General features: G+C 48.7%; 1 protein-coding gene across 1 annotated transcript in view; it reads left to right on the plus strand.

Annotated features, from left to right (window-relative positions):
- LOC138473264 (pancreatic triacylglycerol lipase-like) overlaps window positions 1-23,445 on the plus strand; it is a 393,166-nt gene extending 369,721 nt beyond the window's left edge. Inside the window, exon 12 of the mRNA XM_069611903.1 lies at window positions 22,825-23,445. Within this exon, the coding sequence (XP_069468004.1) occupies window positions 22,825-22,888 (64 nt within the window). The 3' untranslated portion in view covers window positions 22,889-23,445. The remainder of the gene's footprint in view (window positions 1-22,824) is intronic.
- The last annotated feature ends 618 nt before the right edge of the window (window positions 23,446-24,063 follow it).

Here is a 24,063-nt window from a genome sequence, read left to right on the forward strand (position 1 = left end):
AGCCTCATTCCTTCTTCATTCTGCTACTACTGCTACAGCTTGCATTGCAGTCACAGTTCCAACTCCTTCCAATTGCGTGCACCTGAGGGGGCCTTTTATGCCTCCCAGGTTCCTTCAGGTTTGGGCTTTTAGGCTTATTTGTCTGACTACTGCTACCGCATGCCTCTTCAGCCCTTTTCTTGTCCTAGTACTTCTGGGATTATGGAACTTGTAGTCCCCTCCAGTAAAGTTAGTCATTTAAACAATTTAGCTATTTTTAAGGGTAGATACATTTCCCTTAAACTCCTTAAAAGATGGATTGTTAGAAGTAGTTGTAACAGACGAAGATATTGGTTTTAGGGCACTTTCTCTAGATTCTTCTATATTATACCTTAGGGAGTAAGGAGGGTATTTGTTCTTAAAAGATCTCTCTCTTGCTCAGACTTAACAGAGCTTGTACAGATTTTATATGTGGATCAGGAACATTATAATGGCAATATGCCATTACCTGTTTTGGCTTCCCAGAAAGGCACTTCGTTTCAGAGGATAAATACTTCATCTCATCCCATGGGATGTCCCCACCACCCTGGGCTCTGTTTCCTCCCAGGTGATCCTCCCGCAGTACACCACTCCCAAGATCAGGTTCAGGAAGCGTCTGCCTTCCCCTGGCCACCTAGAAGTAAAGTTTAGGCAGGGTTTCAGTGAGGGATCCGTAGAATTCTTCACACGCGTCCTCTCTGCTCTCTTGCCCACCGCTCCACCCTCTGGCCCACTGCTCTCCCTCTGCTTTCTTGCCTATCACTCCACATCTCACCCATTACCCATTACCCCCTCCCTCTCCTTTCCCTCTCATATTCTGATCATTAAAAAAAAAAAAAGAAAATGTAGGGGTTGGCCAGATCCCTCAAAAAATGGGGCATCTAAAAATACAACAGAGGATATTTTCTTTTTAGATAACCAATTTTTGGAAATGTACAGGTCACCTTATTCTCAAAGGTGACCTGTGCATTTCAACGGGGCTGAGCAGTAGCGCAGATTGTGCATTGCCAACCACCTTGAATACGTTAGTGTCAGAAGTGTTCTCCCGACAATGTTTTACAGGCTCCCAGTGCATTTCACTATAACGTGATATCATTTATTTATTGGGTGTCTGTAATGCGCCTGTACAGCAAATGGTGTTTCATTGATTAAATGGCCTGCAAACCAAAAGAATGCATTTCGAATGGATTGTGTCCTCCCACGTATTCCTTATCTTTGATAAATCCATTTCCAGCTTGCTGGCCTCTGGAATTATTTCACAGTAGAGGGGGCTGCGCGTCGTTATCCCTCGATTCGGTGTCCCTTTGAAGGCCTCCGTATCGGCGCCGACGTCACCATAGGTATAAATTGTCTTGCGCAGCCCCCGTTGCTCAGTTCCATTTTTCCACGCTTCATAAGCCTCGGAGACGCAAATCTCGGTTCTACTCCGGCTTCAAAAAATGTCGAGATTGTGGTAAAAAGATGTCATTAACGGATCCTCGCAGGATCTGTTTGTGGTGCCTGGGATTAGAGCACCAGTGTTCGGAATGTGAGGACTGCATGTATATGACAGCGAAAGCCTTGAAGGAGCTTAGGGGGAAGCTAGAAAGAGGTAAGACAATTAAATATTCTACCCTTTCAATATTGTCCTCGGCTGAGTCAAGAGATTTATCTCCTCACCAGCGAAAGAAACATTCCCGATCGAGATCTCGAAGCGGTTCCCACCACTCTTCGAGATCGAGACACTCTAAGAAGAGGCGTCATAGATCTCCCTCCTCTTCATCCCCAAATTCCCCAGAAAGGGTCACCTGCCCCACTAAACACAGCTCTCCAGCTAAGTGGGAGGAATTTCGCAAAAACATTCTTAGGGTCTTCGAGAACGCGGCCTTGACCCCCTTGGAGATGCCTAGAGGTGATACCCCAGGTGAAAGACCCAAAAAACAAAAACGCTGTGAGTCTTCGAACCCAGCAAACAAAAACCTTTGAGAGGGTCATGAACCTTCGACTAAAGACAAACAATCATCGGGAAAAGCTGCGTCATCGACGCCATCGTCAAAGGTACCTTCGACGCACAAACCTCAACTACGACATCGGCACCAGAGGTGTCAAAGGTCCCGCCCAAGGCGTCGAGTGGCGTCGACAATATCGACAACACTGAGTAGAATTCCAATCCTCTCAAGTACATCAAGGCCCTTTTTGAGTTTTATGACACCATTTGTGGGTTTGTCAAGACCTGTAACGTCTAAATCAACAACAACAACCTTTTCCCAAGCACTATACACTAATTTGGCTCCTTCTTCTCTGGAAATGGGTTTTACCCCTTATCCAAGATTTGATTATTTCAGAGCTTTATCCTCTATGTTTGAGGAAGGGAGGACTCTGACAATGAGAGACTTTTTAGCTGACAAAGAACAACAGAACCCATTCCAGAGGAACTAATTTCTGAGGAGAATAGATTGATCTACAAGAATCTTTACAAGATGCCAGTGGCATAGATACCTCTCCAGAGGCAGAATTTGCTAGACCAGAACCCGGGGAACATGCAGAAATGCATTACAGAGCCCTTATGGCTAGAATTGTGCAATTTATGGGGTGGACAACACCTGGACCCCCGTTCCAGCAAGATGATCTTACTGACATCTTACATAAGGGACCTCAAGAAGACCCTATAGTCCCTTTTCATGCTGCATTGCAGAGCATAATAGCTGAAAATTGGGAGACACCTGAAGTAATCCCTGCCGTAAATAAAAATCTCTCTGCAAAGTACAGATTATCTGCCTCAGACCCTGAATATTTAAGTAAGCACCCAACTCCAGAGAGTTTAGTAGTGCAGACAGCAACGTCGTCAAATAGTAAGTTGGCATACCCCAGTGGAGTAACTTTGCTGCAAATGTTGGGGGGGACAGGGGTGGGGTGGTGGGAGGGCGGATGGTGGCTCTTAGGGATCTTTTTGGCCAAATTGTTCAAAAAAATGTGGCCGAATGGTAGATTGAACTGAATTCGGTCACCACCATTAGTTCGAAGCCGAAGATACCGAACATGAAGAACTGTGGTTGCGGGGGTGTCCCCCCGCTCCCCATGTTTGGTATTTTTGGCTTTGGCGGATGCAGGGGTGTCCCCTGCTTCTTCAGCATTGGTGGCAGGGGATCCAAAAAAAAAAGAAGAAAAAGGGACTCTGCAGCATCAGATCCAACCTGCGTTAGATGGATGGATCTGAAGCTGCAGCGTACAGGAGAGGCGGCGGATGGAGAAAAGGTAAGTAGGGGAGGTTTATGGGTGTACTGGTGGTTTGAGGAGACATGGGTTTGGTTTTTTGTATCGAGGTAAAAACGTATTGGCAGCAAAAATGACTACGGTAAATTCCGCAGTGATTTTGTACCTCAGTCAAACAACCTAAATCACTGAGGGATAACACTAGACTACTACACCACAAGAGTCCATTGCTAACGCTCTGTTATAACTTTCATAATAAGATATTGTGGTGTATCTTTAAAATTCAATTGGGCCCTTACACATCTTCAGCCAGCCTGCCATGCACCCAGTGACACAACATAACATTCACACTTAATTCCAACAGAACATACAATCAATGCATTATTTCTCATTCATTCAGACACAAAATCAACACACATATGCGTGCATACACTCTCACTCACATACAAATGCACCCAGCACCTCAATTGACATGCACTGTGTGCATACAACATATATATGGACATATACAATAACAAATGGAAGCAGTGGTGCAACGTCCATTGAGCAGACCAGACTTTATCACCCGCTGACCCTTGAAAGTTTGGGCTAAGTTGACTTAACCTAGCTGAACTATATTCACTGGAATGACAGCAATTCCGTTGATTTTTCCTTTCATTCAAAGGCAGAATCCATCCATTAATGCAGTGCAGTGGGTGACCAAGTATAATTGGTATCATTTTCTAAATCCCACATATCTCCAAACTTAGGTTCTGCACAGCACCTTGTATGTGTATGTGCTAATAGATTTTATTCTACAAGATTCGGACAGATTAAAATGAAGGTATGTTTTCCTGTGTTCGACTTTGCATGCAGAATGGGGAGAATAAAACTAAAGCCATACTCCCATTTCTCAACATATTTCTATAACAATGTATATAGTGTATGGTTAGTTTACTATGAAAGGCTAGTTTATTATGCAATGTGGTTTGCTTCCAAGGCATTGCTATAAATAATTAAAGCCCATGAAATGTAAATTAAAACCTTAATAAATATCTATATCAACTAAACCTGGAAAGATGCGTGCGGTCACCTAAATTGCCCACATCCCAGTTTGACCATTTAAACAAGTGTGTGATCCTGAGCAAATCATTTAATCACATTGTGCCTCATCTGCAGCCCTGCAAGTGACTCTGATTCACTTCAAAGCTTATGTTAATGTATCATGGTTTTATAATGGAAAGGCCTAATGGTTATAGAGTTGCTCCACATATAACAATAGTGAAATTTAGGTATTTTGCACCACAAAGTTATTTGTCACTTTGCTTATTTATGGCAATTTATTCTAAAGTCACTTCCATGGTGCCTCTAAGTATCATAGACTAATGATGCGCCTTGCAATGTCCTTTTCTGTGAAGTCACTTCTGTTGGTGCAATCTATATAATAATTAGGAAGTTTGCATGTATTTTGCCTCAGAGGGCTTGGACAGAGCTCTAATAGATGAGTTTCCTGCATCTGGAATGAACCTGCAGTTTTATTTTTGATGTTGTGTGTTAAAATGCCATCTACCACTAATGTTACCAAAAAAGTAGATTGGGGCAGGGGTGGGCGCCGATGAGACCATGTGGAATTCCACACATTGCATTTTGTTGCTCACTCCCCCTTCTGTACCCCACCCCCACACTCCTGCAACACCCAGTTCAGCACCCTGGTTGCTGACTTTGAGTCAGGCAAGCCAGGGTGAGGGAGTGAGCCACGCAGGGCATCCCGGCCCTGGATGTGTTGCACCGCGGCTGCCAGGCATCTCAGCATTATGTAATGAGACAGCGCAAGCCTTGCTGGGCACCCCAGCTGGGCTCGTGCTGTCCAATTACATAATTGATGCTTGTGGCCTCCCTCCAAAAGATGGGAGGGACAAAAAGGCATGCTACAGAGGTTGGGGGGGGGACAAAACCCCCTGTCCGCCCCTATAATTACGCCCATTGCATACCCCACTATACCACAAGACAGAGATGACAAAAGATTTGATGCCATGTCTAAAGAAGTCTTTTCAGCATGCAGTATGGCACTTAAGTCTATTAACGCCACTTGCACGCTAGCTAGATTCTGACACACCCTTTGGGAGTGCGCTTCATCAGTGGCTGACTGTCTACCAGAAGGGGAGGAACGAGACGCATTCTTGAACATCATCAAGGATGGGATGGATGCGATGTGTGAGTCCCTCCAAACAGGTATCGACTCTGCTGACAGCATCAGCAGAGCCATGGCGGCAAGTACCACAATCCGCAGATTTGCGTGGTTGTGGAAGTCTGATTTTGCTCCTGATGTACAAGCCAGGCTTCTGAATATGCCCATTGACGGCACCTCCCTATTTGGCAAGAAAGCTGATGACAGCCTGGAGAAATTGCAAACCTCAAAGGCGGCAGCAAAATCACTTGGGGCTGAATACGTCAAATCCCAAATCGCCCCACAAGTACGTCCTGGAGGGGGAAGCCCTTTCGTTTTTACTCCACATTCGGAAAAGGCAGAGGGCAGCCAGCTGAAAGGCGCCAGAAACGATTCACTCATGGTTGATGTGTCAAAGGTACTAAACCCGCATCAGCAGGTGCCTCTTTACCCTCAGCATATGCGTCAGCAGCTTCTAAAACCCACTGAGGTCTCCCCACACAAAACTCCAGTAGGAGGCAGGTTAACTCAACATCTGACAGAATGGTAGGCTACTACGTCAGATAGTTGGGCTTTGGGAACAGTTGCCCAAGGTTACTGCCTGCCTTTCCTACACACTCCTCAGAGTCATCCACCAGGGAACACCTCTTTGAAGCTTCCAGACCTGCTCCTTATGCAGCAGATTTCAGACCTGCTAGAGAAAGGTGCTACAGAACCCAAACCTGTAGCGGAGAGGAACAAGGGTTGGTACTCTCCCTATTTTCTAATACTGAAGAAGGACGTAGGATTGAGACCCATCTTGGACTTGAGAGAATTAAACAAATTCCTCATAAAACGACAAGTTCAAGATGGTAACCCTTTCTCAGATCCTTCATGCCCTCCAGCTTCAGGACTGGTTGGTATCTCTGGATCTCGAGGATAATTACTTTCATGTGCCAATCCATCAAAAGCACAGGAAGCACCTGAGGTTCGCCATTGGCAACTCTCATTATCAATTTCAAGTTCTGCCATTTGGGCTGACCTCCGCCCGAGGGTCTTCACCAAGCTAATGGTGGTTGCAGCTTCTCCCTCAACTTAAAGAAGTCACCGATGATACCATCACAGAGACTCCAGTTCATTGGAGCAGTCCTGGACACATCCCTGGGAAAAGCCTCGCCACCAGAGGTGAGGGCTCAAGATATTCTACAGATGGTCACCAGGTTCCAAAATGCCCAACGTCTACCAGCCTTCGACTTTTTGAGGTTGCTCGGCCTCATAGCATCCTACATTTTCCTAGTGCCATAGGCTCGCCTGAGGATGAGATCTCTCCTGTGGGCGCTAAGGACCCAGTGGTCACAATTCTCAGGGAGGATGCCAGATCTCCTACTAATCCCGGACAGAGTGGCTCAAGACCTTCAGTGGTGGGCCTGTCGGGAGAACATCTTGAAAGGAGAACAGTTTTGGCAACCATGGCCAGAGATAACAGTAGTCACGGATGCCTCATTCATGGGGTGGGGAGCCCATGCCAACGGCTTGATCATCAGCGGTCGTTGGACTCCATTGGGGTCCAGACTACACATCAACCTATTAGAGCTGATAGCGATCAGACTAGCGCTGAAGGCTTTCCTGCCATCAGTAGAGGCAAAGAATGTCCTGATAATGACGGACAACACAGTGGCCATGCACTACCTCAGCAAAAGAGGAGGCTTAAAGTCAATGCCACTGTGCAGAGAGGCAATTCAGCTCTGGTTTTGGGCAATACAAGAAGGAATCTCTCTATCGGCAGTTCACCTAGCCGGAGAGAAGAACTTGACGGTGGATGCTCTGAGCAGGCAGAACACAGTCTCCCACGAGTGGGAACTAGCTCAGGAAGTCCTTCAAGAGATCTTCGCCCTTTGGGGAACCCCTCAAGTGGATCTGTTCGCCTCCAGTATCAACCGGGGGAATTTCCCCTGAGAGGAGCTCGAGGGGACGCGTTCGTAGTGGACTGGGAGTTTCCACTTCTGTACACATTTCCGCCAGTCCCCATCATTCCTCAAATGATCAGGAGGTTGAGAAGATTCCGGAAACCCATGATCCTAATTGCCCCGGATTGGGCCAGGAGAACGTAGTACCCGGATCTTCTAGACATGTCCATCTTTCCTCCGATTCGTCTTCCGCAAAGAGAGGATCTTCTCTCGCAGAAGGGAGGTTGGGTTCTCCATCCGGATATCAGGACTCTCAACCTTCACGCCTGGTTTCTGAAAGGCTGAGATACAAGGATTGGGATCTCCCGGATGACGTAATGGAGGTGTTGCGTTCAGCCAGAAGGCCAGCAACAAAATATTTATATCGCTGCCGTTGGAACAAATTTTGCAGCTGGTGTAGAGAAAATAATATTGAACCCTTTCATGTAATACACCAATGGTGTTATCTCTTGCTATATTTGGCAAATTCAGGTATTCAAGTTGGCACAATCAAGGGCTACCTTGCAGCGCTGTCAATCTTCAATAGCACTGCAGAGGAGCCTTCATACTTCAAATTGCCCATAGTTATTCAATTTCCGAAAGGATTAACTAATGTTTTCCCCCAACTCCTTTTCAGGTTCCACTGTGTAACCTAAATCTAGTCTTGAAATTTCTAATGGGTACTCCATTCGAACCCCTTCATTCCTGTTCATTAAGGTTTCTCACTCTTAAAACAGTCTTTCTAGTCTCTTTAACTTCTTACTGAAGAGTGAGCGAATTACAAGCTTTGTCTTGCAAACCTCCACATACAATCTTTCACAAAGATAAGGTAGTTCTCCAGTGAAGCCGAATTTTCGCCCAAAGGTGTTCTCAGAATACCACATCACACAAAAGATAACCTTACCTTCATTTTACCCTCCTCCCCATCCAGGGAAAGAGGAAGAGAGATTGCACAAGTTGGATCCAAGGCGTGCCTTGAGTTTTTACATTAGCAGACCTGCGAGGATTAGGCAAGCAGACCAATTGTTTGTGGAGTATGCAGGGCACAAATTAGGTTTACCTATTACAAAACAAACCATCTCAAGATGGATTGTATTAACTATTATAGAGTGCTATAAATTGGCAGGAAAAGAGCCCTCTCAACATCTTAGGGCTCATTCAACCAGGGGTATCGCAGCCTCTTCAGCTCTCCAAAGAGGAGTTCCAATTAAAGACATATTTGCAGCTGCCACATGGTCGTCCCCAAATACTTTCACTAAATTCTACAGTCTTGATTCCTCCTCTAGCCAGGAGACAAGATTTGGAAAAGCTGTGTTGCACTCTGTGCATCTTTAAAGGGAAACACTTTGTTTTACTCCCGCCTCCTCTACACATTACTGCTTTGGGAGTCTATCAAGGATAAGGAATACGTGGGAGGACATAATCCATTCGAAGAATAAGTTACTTACCAACTGTAACGCTCTTTCGACTGGATGTTCTCCTTATCGCCCCTCCCATCCTTCCCCGCAGTAAAACTTCCCTTGTAGTTGCAGCCTACGCTACTTCAAGGGTATTAACCATCTCATACAAGGCAAAACAGCACCTCAAAACGGAACTGAGCGACAGACGCTGCGCGAGACTATTTATACCTATGGTGACGTTGGCGCAGATACGGGGGCCTTCGAAGGACACTGACTCGAGGGACGTCGACGCGCAGAGCCCTCTACTGTGAAAAAATTCCGAGGCCAGCAAGCTGGAAATGGATTTATCAAAGATAAGGAATACGTGGGAGGAACATCCAGTCGAAAGAACGTTACAGTTGGTAAGTAACTTGTTCTTCTACCCGGTTTGAGCAACAGAAATGCAAGTGAGAAAGCAGAGGTTCAAACCTCTTCTGTCAGAATTAAAAAATGTATTCTCCAGCTTGGGGTCTGCCATGGATTCACATGCTCATGAATATTCCCTGTCGACAGTCAGGCTGGGAATCCTCAGTAAAAGAAAAAACAGTTTCACTTTCCCTTTAAAACTGCATTTCTCCTCTAAACCAATCACTGTCCTCTGGTTCATACTGCCCCATACAATGGCAGTCCTCTTCCTAAGCTCCACCCATGGTGGCCATCTTCAGATTTTCACCGCACGTGTCAGTGTTTTTTCACATTTTTGTCCAAAATAGTTCAAATTGTGACCGATTTTTTGCTTGATCAGCGTCGACAAAGGACAGAGACCGGCAGCGGGGATCTGCCACCGGCGAAGATCTTCATCCACTGTGGGATCATCATCAAAGTTTCGAGAAGGCCCGGTCTTTGGCCTTCTTGGCCTTTCAGCCATGACTGAAGAGAAGTAGGAAAGTGGAAACGTCTTCAAACTCTGCGCAGTGTGGTTTAAGAAACGTTTTAATGGAAATCGGCATCAGACATGATTATATTTCCTGAATCCGGACCACGATGATGAGAGATGCTAGGTGTGCCGTGCTTTCTCAAAGAAACCCCAAAAGACTGCTACAGCAGACTGTCAGCATGGCTCAAGTCAAGCAAGGCCACTGACTAAGCCGCGGGGCAGGGTCAAGCCTCATCTACGACCCGCCGGTCAGAGAAGTGTACTTCGTCTCAGAGAAGGTCGAGATTTTTTGAGGACACCCGCTCGTGGGGTCCAAGAGAAGGCCAAGCTTGAGGCGGGTGGCGCTTCTGGGTTCACCACCTATGCGGGTCCCGAGTAAGGCAGAAGATGATCACTATCACCGTTGACCTCCATGGTGAGCCTACCGACAAAAGGGGCCTCTTCAAAGAGGAAGTCCCTCGCCTTGTCCAAATTCCATGTGTCTGCGGATAAGCCGATGAGGGAGTGGTCTGGAGAGGAATCGTCGAAGCTGGCTATACCCTTTCAGCATTCCAAGTCAACTGAGTCGACGACAGCACTGTCGACGAAAGCAGCAACAAGCTTATTGTCGAAGAAGTCAACAATGTCCACTGCGATAGCATTGAAGGAAAGTGGGTCCATGAAGGAAGTGGTTACTGCTGCATGGATGTCCTTACACCCGAGGCGAGATTCGGCTGCGACGGCAGCGATGAAGATGACAGCCACTGCAGGGTCAGGGAAAGACCTGGCGACCGCACAGCCCCAAAAACCTCCTGAAAATGAGCGAGAGACAGTCCCACCAGTGGACCTTCCCCGGTACGTGGACCAGCGGGCTGCTCCATATAGGCCAGAGCAGATCTACTGAAGTACCGACGAGAACAATGATCTGCAGAACTACTGCTGCACAGATCACAAAGGGTCCCTGCTCGCAATAGGAAGCGCGTCAGCCCTCACCCAATGCCGCTGTTCCTCGCCCCTATACCCAGTGGCATGTCGCTGGACATTCTAATGACCCTGCACACACTGGTCACTGAAATCCAGCAGAGGATACCTTCACAGGGACCTATGCCTTCACAGGACACGCAAGAGCCTCTGAGGCTAAGCTTGCCCCTGTGGAAGAGAAAGTCCAAAGTGGGTGCTGGTCCTCGGCATCATCCGTCTCCTCCACCACCACCACCTCATCACAAAAAAGGCCCCACCCGGAGCCCCAGCCCCGCACACGGGCACTCGCACAGCTACCACGCCTACGGGTACCACAAGACGATGACTTCATTGCGGATGATGAAGAAATGCTGCACACGGACCAGCCCCACAGGTCCTCCCCACCCGACAAAGTTGGATCCTTTTATTCCGTCATGTCAAAGGCCTCTGAACTATGTCAGTTAGTCCCTGGGGAGACCAAGAAAGAAAGCTTCCTGTACCAATGGCGCGAGTGGAGAATGAAGACCATGATGTCTGTTCCCTTCATGGATGGCATCTGGGAGGAAGGCCTAGCTCTAATGAGAAACCCGAGTATGGCCTGACACTGCTGGACAGGTTGGAGGAAAAGTAGAGGGTTCCATATTCAGCTTCCAGGTGATTAAGGTTTCAGCCCTCGCCTGATTCAGTTGTCTCGGCCGCTGCCAGGAAGCACTCAGTGAACCCATAGTCGGCAGCCATTGTATCTCAGGTCCAGGAGGGGAAGAAGCTGGAAGCAATGGGCAAGAGGATAATGTCTACAGCAGCCTCTACCATCAAGGCAGCTAATGCCGTTCCCATTTTGTCCAGATTGAACTGGAACTATCATTCAAGTTGGGTTCTATTCTGGATTTCCTGCCCGAAGGCAAGAAGGTCGACGCACTAGAGCTCTTTCAAGAAGAATGATCTGTGGCCTCTGATCATGCCATTACATTGGCAGAGGACATTGAGGACACAAGCTTCTGCCAGATGGGGAATGGGGTGTCCCTGCGTCGTCAAGGTTGGTTGAAGGCAACAAACTTCTGCCACAACCATTTGACATGGAGAACCTCTTCGGAAAGGCAGTTGATGAGTCCTTACAGGCAAAGACCGACACATAGATGGCATGCTCCCTGAGAACATTGCAGCATCAACGCCCGTCATCCTTTTCCTCTTCCAGCAGAAAACTGGGAAGTTCCTCCAATTGTTATAATACCACATACCGGCAACCTTCTCTCAGGAAGCGTACTGGGGTTGCTCCCAAGGCAACAGAGGTCAGCGGCGGCACTGAACCGGCAAGGGCCTCGATCCCCCAATTATGCACCCCGGTGAAAGGCTGGCTGGTGCAGTTCATCAGCACGTGGGGAAAGATCACCACTGACAGATGGGTGCTGGATGCTCTCGGAGAGGGGCACACCTTGGAGTTCCAAAGCAGGTGTCCTCGTATTCTGCTGATTCAGTGACAAGAACAACATGGACCACAGCTTCTGCAAGAGGTGTGGGCCATGTTATGGAAGGGGGCAATTGAACCCCTCCTCCAGCGTCTTTGGGACTCCAGAGCATTCTCTAGATACTTTCTGGTTCGTATAAAAACAGGGGGGTGGAGGTCGGTCCTGGATCTTTGAAGTCTCAACAGGTAATTGGAGTCTCAAAGATCCAGATGGTCACATGCTCGGCCAGCTGGAGCAAGGAGATTTTCTGACGTCATTGGATCTGGAGGACACCTACTTCCACATCCCCATTCACAAAAATCACTGCAAGTTTCTACGATTTGTAGTTCACGGTCAGCATTACCAGTTCAAGGGTCTGCCTTTTGGCCTGAAATCAGCCAGAGGATTTTTATAAAATGCCTGGCCCAGGTGGCGGCACATGCTTGTCTACAAGGCATCCACGCAAACCCCTACATGGACGATGGCTGGTGCTTTCCCACTCACATGCTCTTGCAGACAAACACACTTCAAAAACCGTACGTCTGCTGACGGAGTTGGGGTTCTTCATAAACTATTCAAACTCTTGCTTGTTACCATCCCTAGACGTGCTGTTTCTACGTGCCCGACTCAACATGGTGACTTGTTTGGCGTTGCCTTTGGAGGAGAGGGCGAGAGCCATACTAGGCAACGTACAGCACTTTGCGTCGGTTCAGACTGCGACAGTTCGGTCTATTAAGTCACTGCTGGGCTGAATTCCTCCTGCATCAGCCTCGTTTAACTGTGCAGACTTCACATGAGACCTCTCCAGGAGTTCCTGGATGCGAGGCGGATGCAGGTGTCGGGGAACTTTGCGGACAAGATCTCGCTCAATGAAGAGTTCCATCAGGTGATACAGTGGTGGGGCGTACAGCCACATCACGTCCAGGGAGCTCTGTTTCAGATTCCCCCCTTACCAGGAGACGGTCACCATGGACGCCTCTCACCAGGGATGGGTAGCTCACACTGGACAGTTGCACGCCAGAGGCCTCTTGCAACCAGAGGAGAAGGTCTTCCACATAAATGTCCTGGAACTTCGGGCGGTATTCTGGGCCCTCAAGACTGTTCTCCCGTTGTTGAGGTGCAAGTTGGTGAGGATCGTTAGAGACAACACCACCACCTAGTTCTTCATCTGGAAACAAGGGGAGACCCACTTAATGACACTTTCTAAGGTGCCCCAGGACCTGTGGCGCTGAGCCATTCATCAAGGTACGTTCCTCGTCCCGTTTCACCTAGCTGGAGTCAAGAACATTATGGCGGACTGGCTCAGGATGGAACTGCGATTTTGCCATGAGTGGGAACTTCACCAGGACCAGGAAGTGGATTTTCTATTTGGCAAATAGGGCCAGCTCCAGATCAATCTCTTTGTGACAGTGGAGAATACCAAATGCCAAAGGATTGCCAGCAGGTTCCCTCAACCGAGGAGCATGGGGTAGGCATTCTCATTCCCGTAGGAAGGACGGTTCCTTTATGCTTTCCCTCTGTTTCCACTCCTCTAACGTGTTACAAACACACTCAGACAGTGCCACTGCAGGATAACACTCATCACCCTGGCGTGGCCAAGGAAAATCTGGTGTCTGGACTTACTACGTCTGTCTGTCCCTGGACATTCTCGCCAGAGAAAGGGGGGGCGATTCTGCATCACAACCCAGAGTTTCTGAGCCTGAGGGCATGGCTCCTGCAGTCCTAGAGTTAGGAGGTTTTGCTTTACCCGATGAATGTATGGACATCCTGGCCAGGGCCCAAACCTTGTCAATGTTGAAGCGGTGCGGACATAAGTGGAAACACTTCTCCATGTGCTGCCATGCTCAGAGGATTACCCTTCTGCGTGTCAGGGCCCCACAACTTCCACCATACTTGCTTTCCTTGGCCAAAGCGGGACCAGCTCATGCCTTTATCAAGGTGCATCTCGACGCCATATCCAGGTACACCAGGTCTCCGGTCAGACCTTTTCTATGGTCTCACTGGCTCGTCAAGGAGTTCCTCAAGAGGCTCTTCAGGACTTTCCCACCGGTGAAAGCTCCTGCCCCGGCTTGGGAGCTCAATTTTGTGCTAACTAAGCTCATGGGAGCGCCCTTCGAACCTATGCATCAGGAACTGCTCAAGTTTCTCTCGTGGAAGACTGCTTTCCTCGTTGCTATCCCCTCGACCAGGCGAGTCGGGGAGATGCAGGCCCTATCTTGCAAGCAGCCTTAGTTGCCTTTTCACGTTACAAGGGTGTTACTGCGTGCACACCCCACTTTTATGTCAAAGGTACCGCCAGAATTCCACCTCAATGAACCTTTGGTGTTAACTGTCTTCTTTCTAAATCTGTTGTTGCCAGCAGAAAGGGCTTTACATTCGCTGGACGTTGCTTGGGCCTTGAAGTTCGCACATGCGAAGAATTTATGGGAGACTTCTAAGTTGTTCGTCAACTTTGGACCTGTAAATCAAGGAAAGGCCTTGTCAAAGGCTTCAATCTCCAGGTGGCTATCCAGCGACATCATGCACTGTCATCGACTGGCTAGCAGGCCTCTGCCAGACCAACCAAAAGCCCACTCCACCAGAGCCATTGAGGCTATGACAGCAATTCTCTCTGGTGTGCCCCTGCTGGACATCTGCAGGGCTGCTACATGAAGGTCCATGCACACCTTCACAAGGTTTTACTGCGTCGGCAGGGATTCCAGGGAGGAGTCCCGAGTCGGCCAAGCAGTGCTACGCAACCTGTTTGTTTGAGGTGCATCTGTTCCAGAGGTGAGTGCTTATTACTTCTGTTGAGTCTTGCCAACTCCCGTTATTGTGTATATGTGTACCAATACGGAATCATTATTCATGAGCATGTCAATCCATGCTAGACCCCAATGCTGGAGAAGGTTTAAATTACATACCTGTAACTATTGTTCTCCAGTATGAGTCTGACATGGATTCACATGCAAAGCCTCCCGCCTTCCCCTCTCTGGCTCTTCATGGTTCAGACTGCCACTGTACGTGCTTACCAAATCTGAAGATGGCCACCAGGGGGGCACTTAGGGAGAGGACTGTCATTGGATGGGGGAAGTATGACCTAGAGGATAGTGATTGGTTTAGGGGAGAAATACAGTTTGAAAGTGAAAGTGTTTTTTCTTTTACCGAGGATTCCCAGCCTGACGACAGGGAATATTCATTCGCATGAGAATCCATGCCAGACCAATGCTGGAGAACAATAGTTACAGGTAATAACTTAAACCTTGCATGACGGAGAGGCCACCAGGGGGCGCAGGCGTGATGGCTGCCTGATCGTTCGGCTCCCCTGAAGCCCCGAGTGATTTGTGGAGTAAACTGCGATAAAAGGAACGTTATCCTCCTACAAAGGCTGAATCCAGGTGGGGGAACTCCTGAGGACTCCGGCGATACCTTCCTGAGCTCTGGGGGTGCCCGGGTCCCCGAGATATTTGACTTGGAGCTTCCGTGCTCCCTCTCCCCCCTCCAGGCCCGTGCCGCGCACAAGGTGAAGCTCCGTGGCCGAGCCCCTCCTCTCCGCGGAGGGGCGCTGCGCCGGGATCAATCTGAGGAATCGACACCCTGTGCCTCTGCTGGCATCGCTGAAAGCTCGTGGGAGCCCCTCGGAGACTGGAGCCCTCATCCGACGAGCCCACCTTCAGCTCCTGCTGCAGCAGTTTTGGATGACAGTACGCCCCGGGCCTCCGTGGCCGGACCCCAGCCTGCCGCACACACGTCTGTGTATCTCGACCCGGGCCGTCGCAGGAGCTCGCCCGGGCCCCTTCCTCTCCTCACCCCCCCGGCGGTGGGGAACATCTTTGCAACAACTACCATAAGGACTCCCCCTGGCTGCTGCTGCGACACAACCCTCACAGGCCTACACCTAATAGGCCCGGGCCGATGCGGGAGCGCGCCTGGGCACCTCTGCGGAGTGCCGGGCCCATCGTGGGGTTCACCACCTTATTTAGGGGCCTACTACTTGCCATCCACAGCGACTACCACCCCAGCGACCTTTGAACGCACCCACTGGCCCCACGTCAGAGTAACCGTGAGTACTGGCTTTCAGGGGGGGTTGGGGCCCGACCCACCCGTCCTAACCACCACACCTCATCGGAGTTGGTACGGAACTGGGGGGAGACCTCGAGGAACATTGGAAAACCACGAAGATCTAGAGGTGGAGACACCCCCATGAGTTGGAAAGTAACCCTGGCAGGATACCAATTCACTCCCCGAAAACAAGGGGTGGAGATCAACTCCCCACCTACGCCAACCCCCGACATGAACACCATGCAGAAATATATCCAGACAATCCTAGACGAAATCAGGGGGATGAGAACGGACATGGTTGCCAAGCTGGCCGATCGACAGAATGGAGGGGTAGAGAATAACCAGGTGTCCACCGACTTCTTGGAGGCTCAGATGGAGGCAAGGTTCAAAGAGATGCAGCGGCGCGAGGGGGAACTCCGCCTCGAAGTGGATGACATGGAAAATCGTGAACGGAGATGTAACCTGCGATTCTTCGGCCTGACGGAGGTGGAGGGGGAGACCCACATCGGCCTCGAGGGCAAAGTGCAGGAGATCATTAGGATTGTCTTGGGAATTGACTCCGGGGAAATCATCCTGATTGATAGGGTTCATCGAGCTGGCCGAGGCGGTAGGGGCCAACGCTCCGTGCTTGCGAAGTTCCACTATTACAGAGACAAAGCAAAAATACTTGAAAGAGCTAGAACCCTAAGAGAGATACAATACGACAACTCCAGGGTGGCAATCTACCAGGACCTATCCGCCCTCACGCTACAAATGAGGAAAAAATGCGGTCCGATCACTAGGTGGCTACAGGAGAAGGGGGTCTGGTACAGCTGGGGACACCCATTCTACCTATCCTTTGAATGGCAAGGGGAAAACTTTCAGCTCGTTACAGAAGAGGACATCCAGAGAGGCATCGACGAACTGATCGGGGGTTTCCCCCCCCGGCCTTCGGGGGAGAACGGCGGATCCGATGGAGGCCCGAGACGTGCCCCACGGGGCCCTGACCTCAGCCAGGGGAAACACAAAGTGAAGGGCATCCGTAAATTCAGAAAAAACAGGCACCCCTCGGAGGGACGTGGAGGACCCGCATGACTATCAGACAGAGGAGAAGTTAAAAGGAATGCAGTGCCGATCTGTTGTGGTTCATTCGCTCACTCGCCCTCCGTGGCCGTTGGCGAATTGAGGAGAAACATTTGTTCCACTTTTGTTGATGCCAAGGCCCGCGCAATGGATCCGAATGATTAAGAGGGAAGGGGAGAAAGTTAAGAAATGTAATGTTATTGTATTGTATTGTATTTGCCCGCAGGACCCTCATGGGTCCCTCCATGTTTGGGGGCATGTTATGTTGTATTGTGATGTTGCCACGGTTGGCAAGGCTTATGCTGAAATTGATGGTTGAAGGTTTCGGGTCCCACCTGTCTGAAACACAGAGTGGTGGTGTTCTCGGTTGTCAGAAGGTGGCCAGGTGCATCCCCCGAGACCTTCGAAAACCCCCCCGATTCACGTTGGAAGCTAGTTCACGGTTGGACCCAGCCCCTATGAGACACAAGACATGCAGCGTGAGTAGAGGGGGCTGGGGTGGGGGAGGTCTTGTAGAAGGATTGAACTCCGACTAAACCTGTAAAATGTTCCTATTGGTATAACCTGGAAGGTACGACCCACACTATTTCTCTCTCGGGGCCCGGGCAGCGGCCCTGGTGGTTCGTTGACTAAACCCGATGTATGTCGGGTGATGGAGATGGACGCCTACCAAAATGGGTAAGGGAAATGGGGAACCGGGGAGGGGGGAGAGGAAGGGGGAGGGAAAAGAAATAGGGAACGCCATGCCATGGTTCTGGGGTTCAAGTCTACAGATGATAACGGGGGCACTCACTGAGGCTTCACAGGGCAAGGATAGCGACGACCATGGTTGAAGGTCGGATCGGTACGCTCAACGTGAAAGGTCTCAACTCGCAAAACAAGCAGTCTCTCACAAGTAACTTAATCCACAAACAGAAATTACTGGCCCTCTTCCTACAAGAAACCCACTATAGAAGGGGGGCCGAGTCAACAATCAAAGGAAAGGAGATAGGTAGAAACTTCTGGGCCTCGCACAAATCCTCAAAGAAGGAAGGAGTGGGTATCCTCTTGGGTAAATCGCTGCATCTCACTGATGTAGAGATGAAAAGGGGCTTTGGAGGTAGATTTCTTGCGATCAAGGTGTCAGCCCAGGGCACACGAGTCACACTAGCCACCCTGTATGCGCCCAACGCCGGCCAAGTCAAGTTTATCCACAAGGTTCTTGGGGTCATGGATGGGTGGGCCGAGGGAGGCACAATCCTGGGCGGAGACTTCAATCTCATTACAGACCCCCATCTTGACTGGTGGTCGGCCAAAGGGACGGGACCAAAAGCCCCCACAAAAGATAATCTCGCCCGGAGGGACCTCCTACAAGAGTACTACTGGGTTTATGTATGGCGCAAATGCTGGCAAACCACTGGGGGTTACACGTTCTTCTCCCCTCCCCACCAAACATATACCAGAATTGATTTGCTGCTGGTGTCGGAGGAGGGGGGGGAGAGGTTGGAAACCCCACGGTTGAATCTGTAACCTGGTGGGATCATGAACTCCTCGTTATGGAATGGCAGCTGCAAGCCACCATGAAATCACGTAGGTGGCGCTGTAACGATACCCTCATGAGGGACCAGGTGTTTAGGGAATTCCTTAAGAATGAAATAGAAGCCTTCTTCTTATCAAACGACGCAGAGGAAGTCCCAATGGTTACAGTTTAGGAGGCAGCGAAGGCCACCTTCAGGGGTCTCCTCATCGCAGAGGGTTCGGGCAAGAAGCGAGAGAGGGCCCTGATAGAATCCAGAATCCGGGAAGACCTGCGGGTCATGAGGGCACAGCTCACCAAGGGAAACATAGACCGCGAAAACCTCCTGAGTGAAATGAGAGAGAAGAGACAAGCTCTGCATACAATCCTGATTGGAGAGGTAGCTAAAAAAATGAGAAACACGAAGCCTAGATATTATGAGCGGGGGAAAGGGTTGGAACTCTTCTGGCACATAGGCTTAGGGGAAACAGGGTGGGCAGACACATAGAAAAGGTCAAGGACGGGGCGGGTAACGCCCAGATAAAAACTGAACACATAGCCGAATCATTCGCGGCCTTCTACAAGACCCTCTACACTAAACAAGAGGGTGAATCACTGAATGAAATTCGAAAATATCTTGAAGACTACCCCCTACCCAAGCTCACAGACCTAGAGAGGGAGACACTAGACAGGGAGATAACAGAGGAGGAGATGGAAGAAGCCATCAAAAATCTTAAAATAGGCAAGACCCCGGCAGAAGATGGGTACACAGCAGATTTCTATAAGCAATTCCAGTCCGAACTAACCCAACCACTGACCAAATTATTTAACCAAATCAAAACCTTAGAAACCATTCCACCGACATTCCTGCAGGCCATAATCACAGTCATCCCTAAGCCGGGCAGAGACCCAGCAGAGTGTGGCTCATACAGGCCCATCTCGCTCCTGAACACAGATGCCAAGATCTTCACCAGGATCCTGGCGACACGTCTAGAAAGGTGTCTCCCCCGACTGATCCATCCCGATCAGGTAGGCTTTGTAGTAAATAGACAAGGAGCAGACAGCATGCGCAAAACCCTGCACATACTGAGCTCAAATGGAGTGAAATCTGACGGTGCCCTTCTCCTGTCTCTAGACGCGGAGAAGGCGTTTGACAGGGTGAGCTGGGCCTTCATGGAGGGGGTTCTGTCGTCCTTGGGGATGGGACCCAGGTGGTGGGGATGGATGACGGCCCTTCCGCTAAAGTGGTGGTCAATGGAGGAGAGTCAGAGTCCTTTCCTTTAGAGAGAGGCACAAGACAGGGATGCCCACTGTCTCCCCTCATATACGCCCTGGTGATGGAACCCTGGGCTATAGCAATCAGGACTAACGATCAGATCCAGGGTGTTAAAATACAGGGAACTGACTACAAAATAACCCTGTTTGCTGACGATGTCCTCCTGTACCTCTCTAAACCATCCCAATCAGTCCCAGAGGTGTTGAATAGTCTAGAGCGATATGGTTCCCTGGCAGGCTATAAGGTCAACATAGATAAATCAGTAGCTTTCCCGGCAGGCCAGCTCAACGAGACCGAGAGACAATACATCGATAACCTTCCGTTCTGTAAACAGAGGGACTGTCTCACCTGGGGATCCAAATTCCAACACACCTAGAGGATATCTTTAAGGTAAACTACCCGCCCCTATGGAGGTCGATCAAACACAACCTGGGACGCTGGTCAAAATCCAGCCTCTCATGGATGGCTCGCCTCAACTCCATCAAAATGGTAATCCTCCCCAAATTCTTATATCTGTTTCAAATGCTGACAACCCAGATACCAAACTCATTTCTCCTAGAGATCAAGCGGGCCCTTCTCCGCTATCAATGGGCCGGTAATTCCCACAGGATTGCTTATGACACTCTCACAAGACCCAAGGATGAGGGTGGAGTTAATTTCCCAGATCTAAACACTTATTATAAGGCATCACAATTGCGCGTCCTTGTTGATCATTTGACGACTGGCCCAAAGAAACAATGGGTAACACTGGATAACACACTCTTCTCGCCGGTCACATTGCACGAGTGGCTATGGGTCCCCAAGACATCTATCCCGAGAAGGGTTTTAAAACATCCAGTGTTGGAAGTGCTGTGGTCTATTTGGAAGGAAGGGGGTTACCTAAGATGGCTCACAACATGGCCCTCACCTTTGAGCTGCATCTGGGCTCCGCCACTTTGGGAAGGGATAAACGAACCACTAGCCTTCCAGCAATGGTACGAGGTGGGTCTTTGTAGGGCCGGACAGCTTTGGGTGGATGGGGTGTTTATATCTCTAGGTGACCTGAAGGACGCCCTGGCCCTCCCTAACCTCTCCCCCTTTTGATACCTACAGTTTAAGGGTGCCCTTACTGAGAGCAGATGGGGAGACACACTTAGGCGGGACCTAACCGATTTTGAGAAATTCCTCATAACACACAAAGGTACCAAGGGGGTGATATTGCGGCTTTATAGCTTTTTGTTGTTCTCTACCGCAGGGGACCCCCCATCTTCCCATGTACAATGGGGGAAAGACTTAGGCACCCCCATAACGGAAAAAAGATGGACCAAGATTTGTAGGCAGGCACACCGTTCCACAACTGCACCCCAATACCGCCACCAGGCTCTGAAGTTGATACACAGATGGCACTACACCCACAGAGGATAGCCAGAATGAGAAAAGGTTACAACCCCCACTGCTGGAAATGCCCCGTTGAAAAGGGGGATTATGTCCATATGTGGTGGAAGTGCCAGGTGGCACAGACCTACTGGAGTGAGGTCCTGTCATGGATAAGAGGAGTAGACGGAATGGTGAGAACTCTGTCCCCCTGGCTGGTGTTGTTCGGCATTGAGGTTGAGGGGGGCCCCAAGGTGAAACACGACCACATGTTGCAGGTCATACTAGTCGCGGCTAGATGCTGCTGGGCCCAAAAATGGAAATGACCCCGACCTCCTGGGAGGGGGAGTGGGTAGCGAAAACACGGGCAATCTATGATATGGAGTATCTAACCCACCTGATTGATGAATCCAAATCTAACATCGAGGCCCTACGGCTGCCATTTTTGATAAGTATGGGAAAATAGCCTGAGGCATAAGTAATCAGCTCAGACGGTCCTCTTGATGGGAACAATACTATCGGGGCAACCCCCTTGGAGTGGGAAGAGATCGATTGTTACAGGAAATGTGACTTTTATAAGTTGGACCTTGTTTTTTGAGCACCGTCTTCCTTTCGGAAGCAACCCTATGCTCGCATTGCATCTTCAGATGATGTGCTGGACCCTGTTGTTGTTATCGACCATTAAACCATGGCATGGGATAGTGGGGGGCGGGTGTGGGAGGTCAGGTGGGGGGAAAGTTGTGACCTCACTTTGATATATATCAATGTTTGCATTATTTTTTGAATTATGTCATAATTGTAAAACTCCAATAAAACTAAATTTTCAAAAAAAAAACCTTGCATGACGGGGTCAAGAGAGACCCTATCATGCAGCCGAACTCCCTGTGCGCCCATTCAAAGCAGGCGCATAGGGTTGCCTACAATTTCTGAGCATTTTAAAGTGCATCTTGTTTGTAAATTTCGGGATGCAATTTTAAATGCACAGAAACGCCCCCTGATTTTTGCAAAGGGGCGAAAAAGGCCATCTTAATGGGTACATATAAAATGCACCCATTCAGATTTCCTTCCTCTTTTTTTGGCGCAAGTGATGAGATGTGCTTGTGCATTTCTTTTCTTGTGTCAAAATAAGTTTTGGGTTTTTAACAAAAACTGCAGTTTTCGCAGTTGTTTTGCAAAAAAGGGTGTTTTCGCGCATTTACAAAAAAATTGGTGTTTGTGAAGCATTTTTCGGTTTGCAAAATCGCTATAAACTGGAGGTCCTACCTAGACCACCTGCAATGCTGGTGCATGAGGACAGTGTAGCGTGTAATGCAAGGGGGGGGGGGGAATACACAACATAAAACCACATATGGGTGTCTTTCAACTGTGGGGTGTGTTTCAAATCAGACTTGAGTGGCAGAGAACTCACACTTCGCTCTCGTTGTCTATCAGATCTCAATCGGAAGGCCTAAATGGAATCTATGCCCGCAGAGGATAGCGACCCATCTACAATTCCCTACCTTCAGCCTCTCACACCCCTGCAAGCCATGAGTTCCTGTGCGCAGCAGACATTTTGTGGAAATATCAATTTGGCAGGTCAAAGTTTTGCTTAAACCCACCTTTTGTTTGATTTCTAGGTCCAAATTCTGCGGGAGTGAAACAGTGAGAGAGAATATTCTACAGACGATGAACGCCTGTTAACTTAAAGACGGAGATTGAGCTGACGAGCGCATCAATTCATAATCGATAAAGCAATACTTTCTGTCATCTTGTTACGCAATCATGTCTATGTAAATGGCTGTGCACTAGGGAGGAAGTGTTCCAAGAATCCCTAAGCAAGAATCGCAGAAGGACATTACCAGTAGATTACATTGATGTTGTTACAGCATAGAAATGTTAATTATTGGTCAATACCAACAGTTAATAGATGATATTAAGCATACAGAGTTTCCCAGCCAATATGGAATAAGAAATTGTGTTAATCATTTCTACTGGTGTCAGGTGAAAATGTTATTTGAAGGTTGCAAATTTGGGGGCAGGTTTTTTTTAGTGGAGTCAGAGAAAGCACCCACTTCTTCCCAAGGTGAAGGAGGTAAGGTGGGTGCAAATGGTAGTTTGTGGACTTTCAGGGGAATGAAGGGAAAAGTAGGTGTAGTGTGTTGGCATAAAATGGAGAGGGGTCTCTGTGAGCGTACATTAGTAGGGATTACTTGTTTATATTGATTTCTAAGAGAAAATAAATCTATTAAAAAATGAAACCTTTGTTACTTGTGTTGTCGATATCTCACATGGAACCTCCCTGCACATCAATAACAGCTCTTCAGTGGTTTTTCACTGCTTGAGATGGTAAACCTTGACTATTAGCAAAAAGAAGGGATAGGGATCAACAATTGATTTCAAAATGTTAGTCGGTGGCAAACTCTTCTTCCATACTAGTGTAAGTCCTGAAAAAATGGACTAAGTAGAATTCAATAAAATCTCATGTTCAAATTGATTTCATTAGTTACCATTTTTAAACCTATTACAATTCTAAAACACTCATTAATATCACCCATAAGATGACTTTCAAGTACAAATATCAGAAAGCACAATACATCTAAAAATAGCTTACACTACATTATTAAAAGACATGACACAAATGCACAAAAGGACAAACATTAACATCTTGATCCAATTCATGTGTCTGTATTTCAAAATCCCAACATGTTTCTGTCCCTAGAACCATGTAGCCGACGTAATGATGTCAGAGTGCTACCCCTGCGCACAAGACTTCTCCTCCTTTATCTTCCTCCTCAGCACAGTTGTATATGCGTCTTGCATTTAAGAGACATTGGGGCTCATTACACGGTAGGCAGTGGACCAAGGTGCTATTAGCA

This window comes from Ambystoma mexicanum, chromosome 8 (genome assembly GCF_040938575.1).
Source record: "Ambystoma mexicanum isolate Mex_15411 chromosome 8, UKY_AmexF1_1, whole genome shotgun sequence".
NCBI lineage: Eukaryota > Metazoa > Chordata > Amphibia > Caudata > Ambystomatidae > Ambystoma > Ambystoma mexicanum.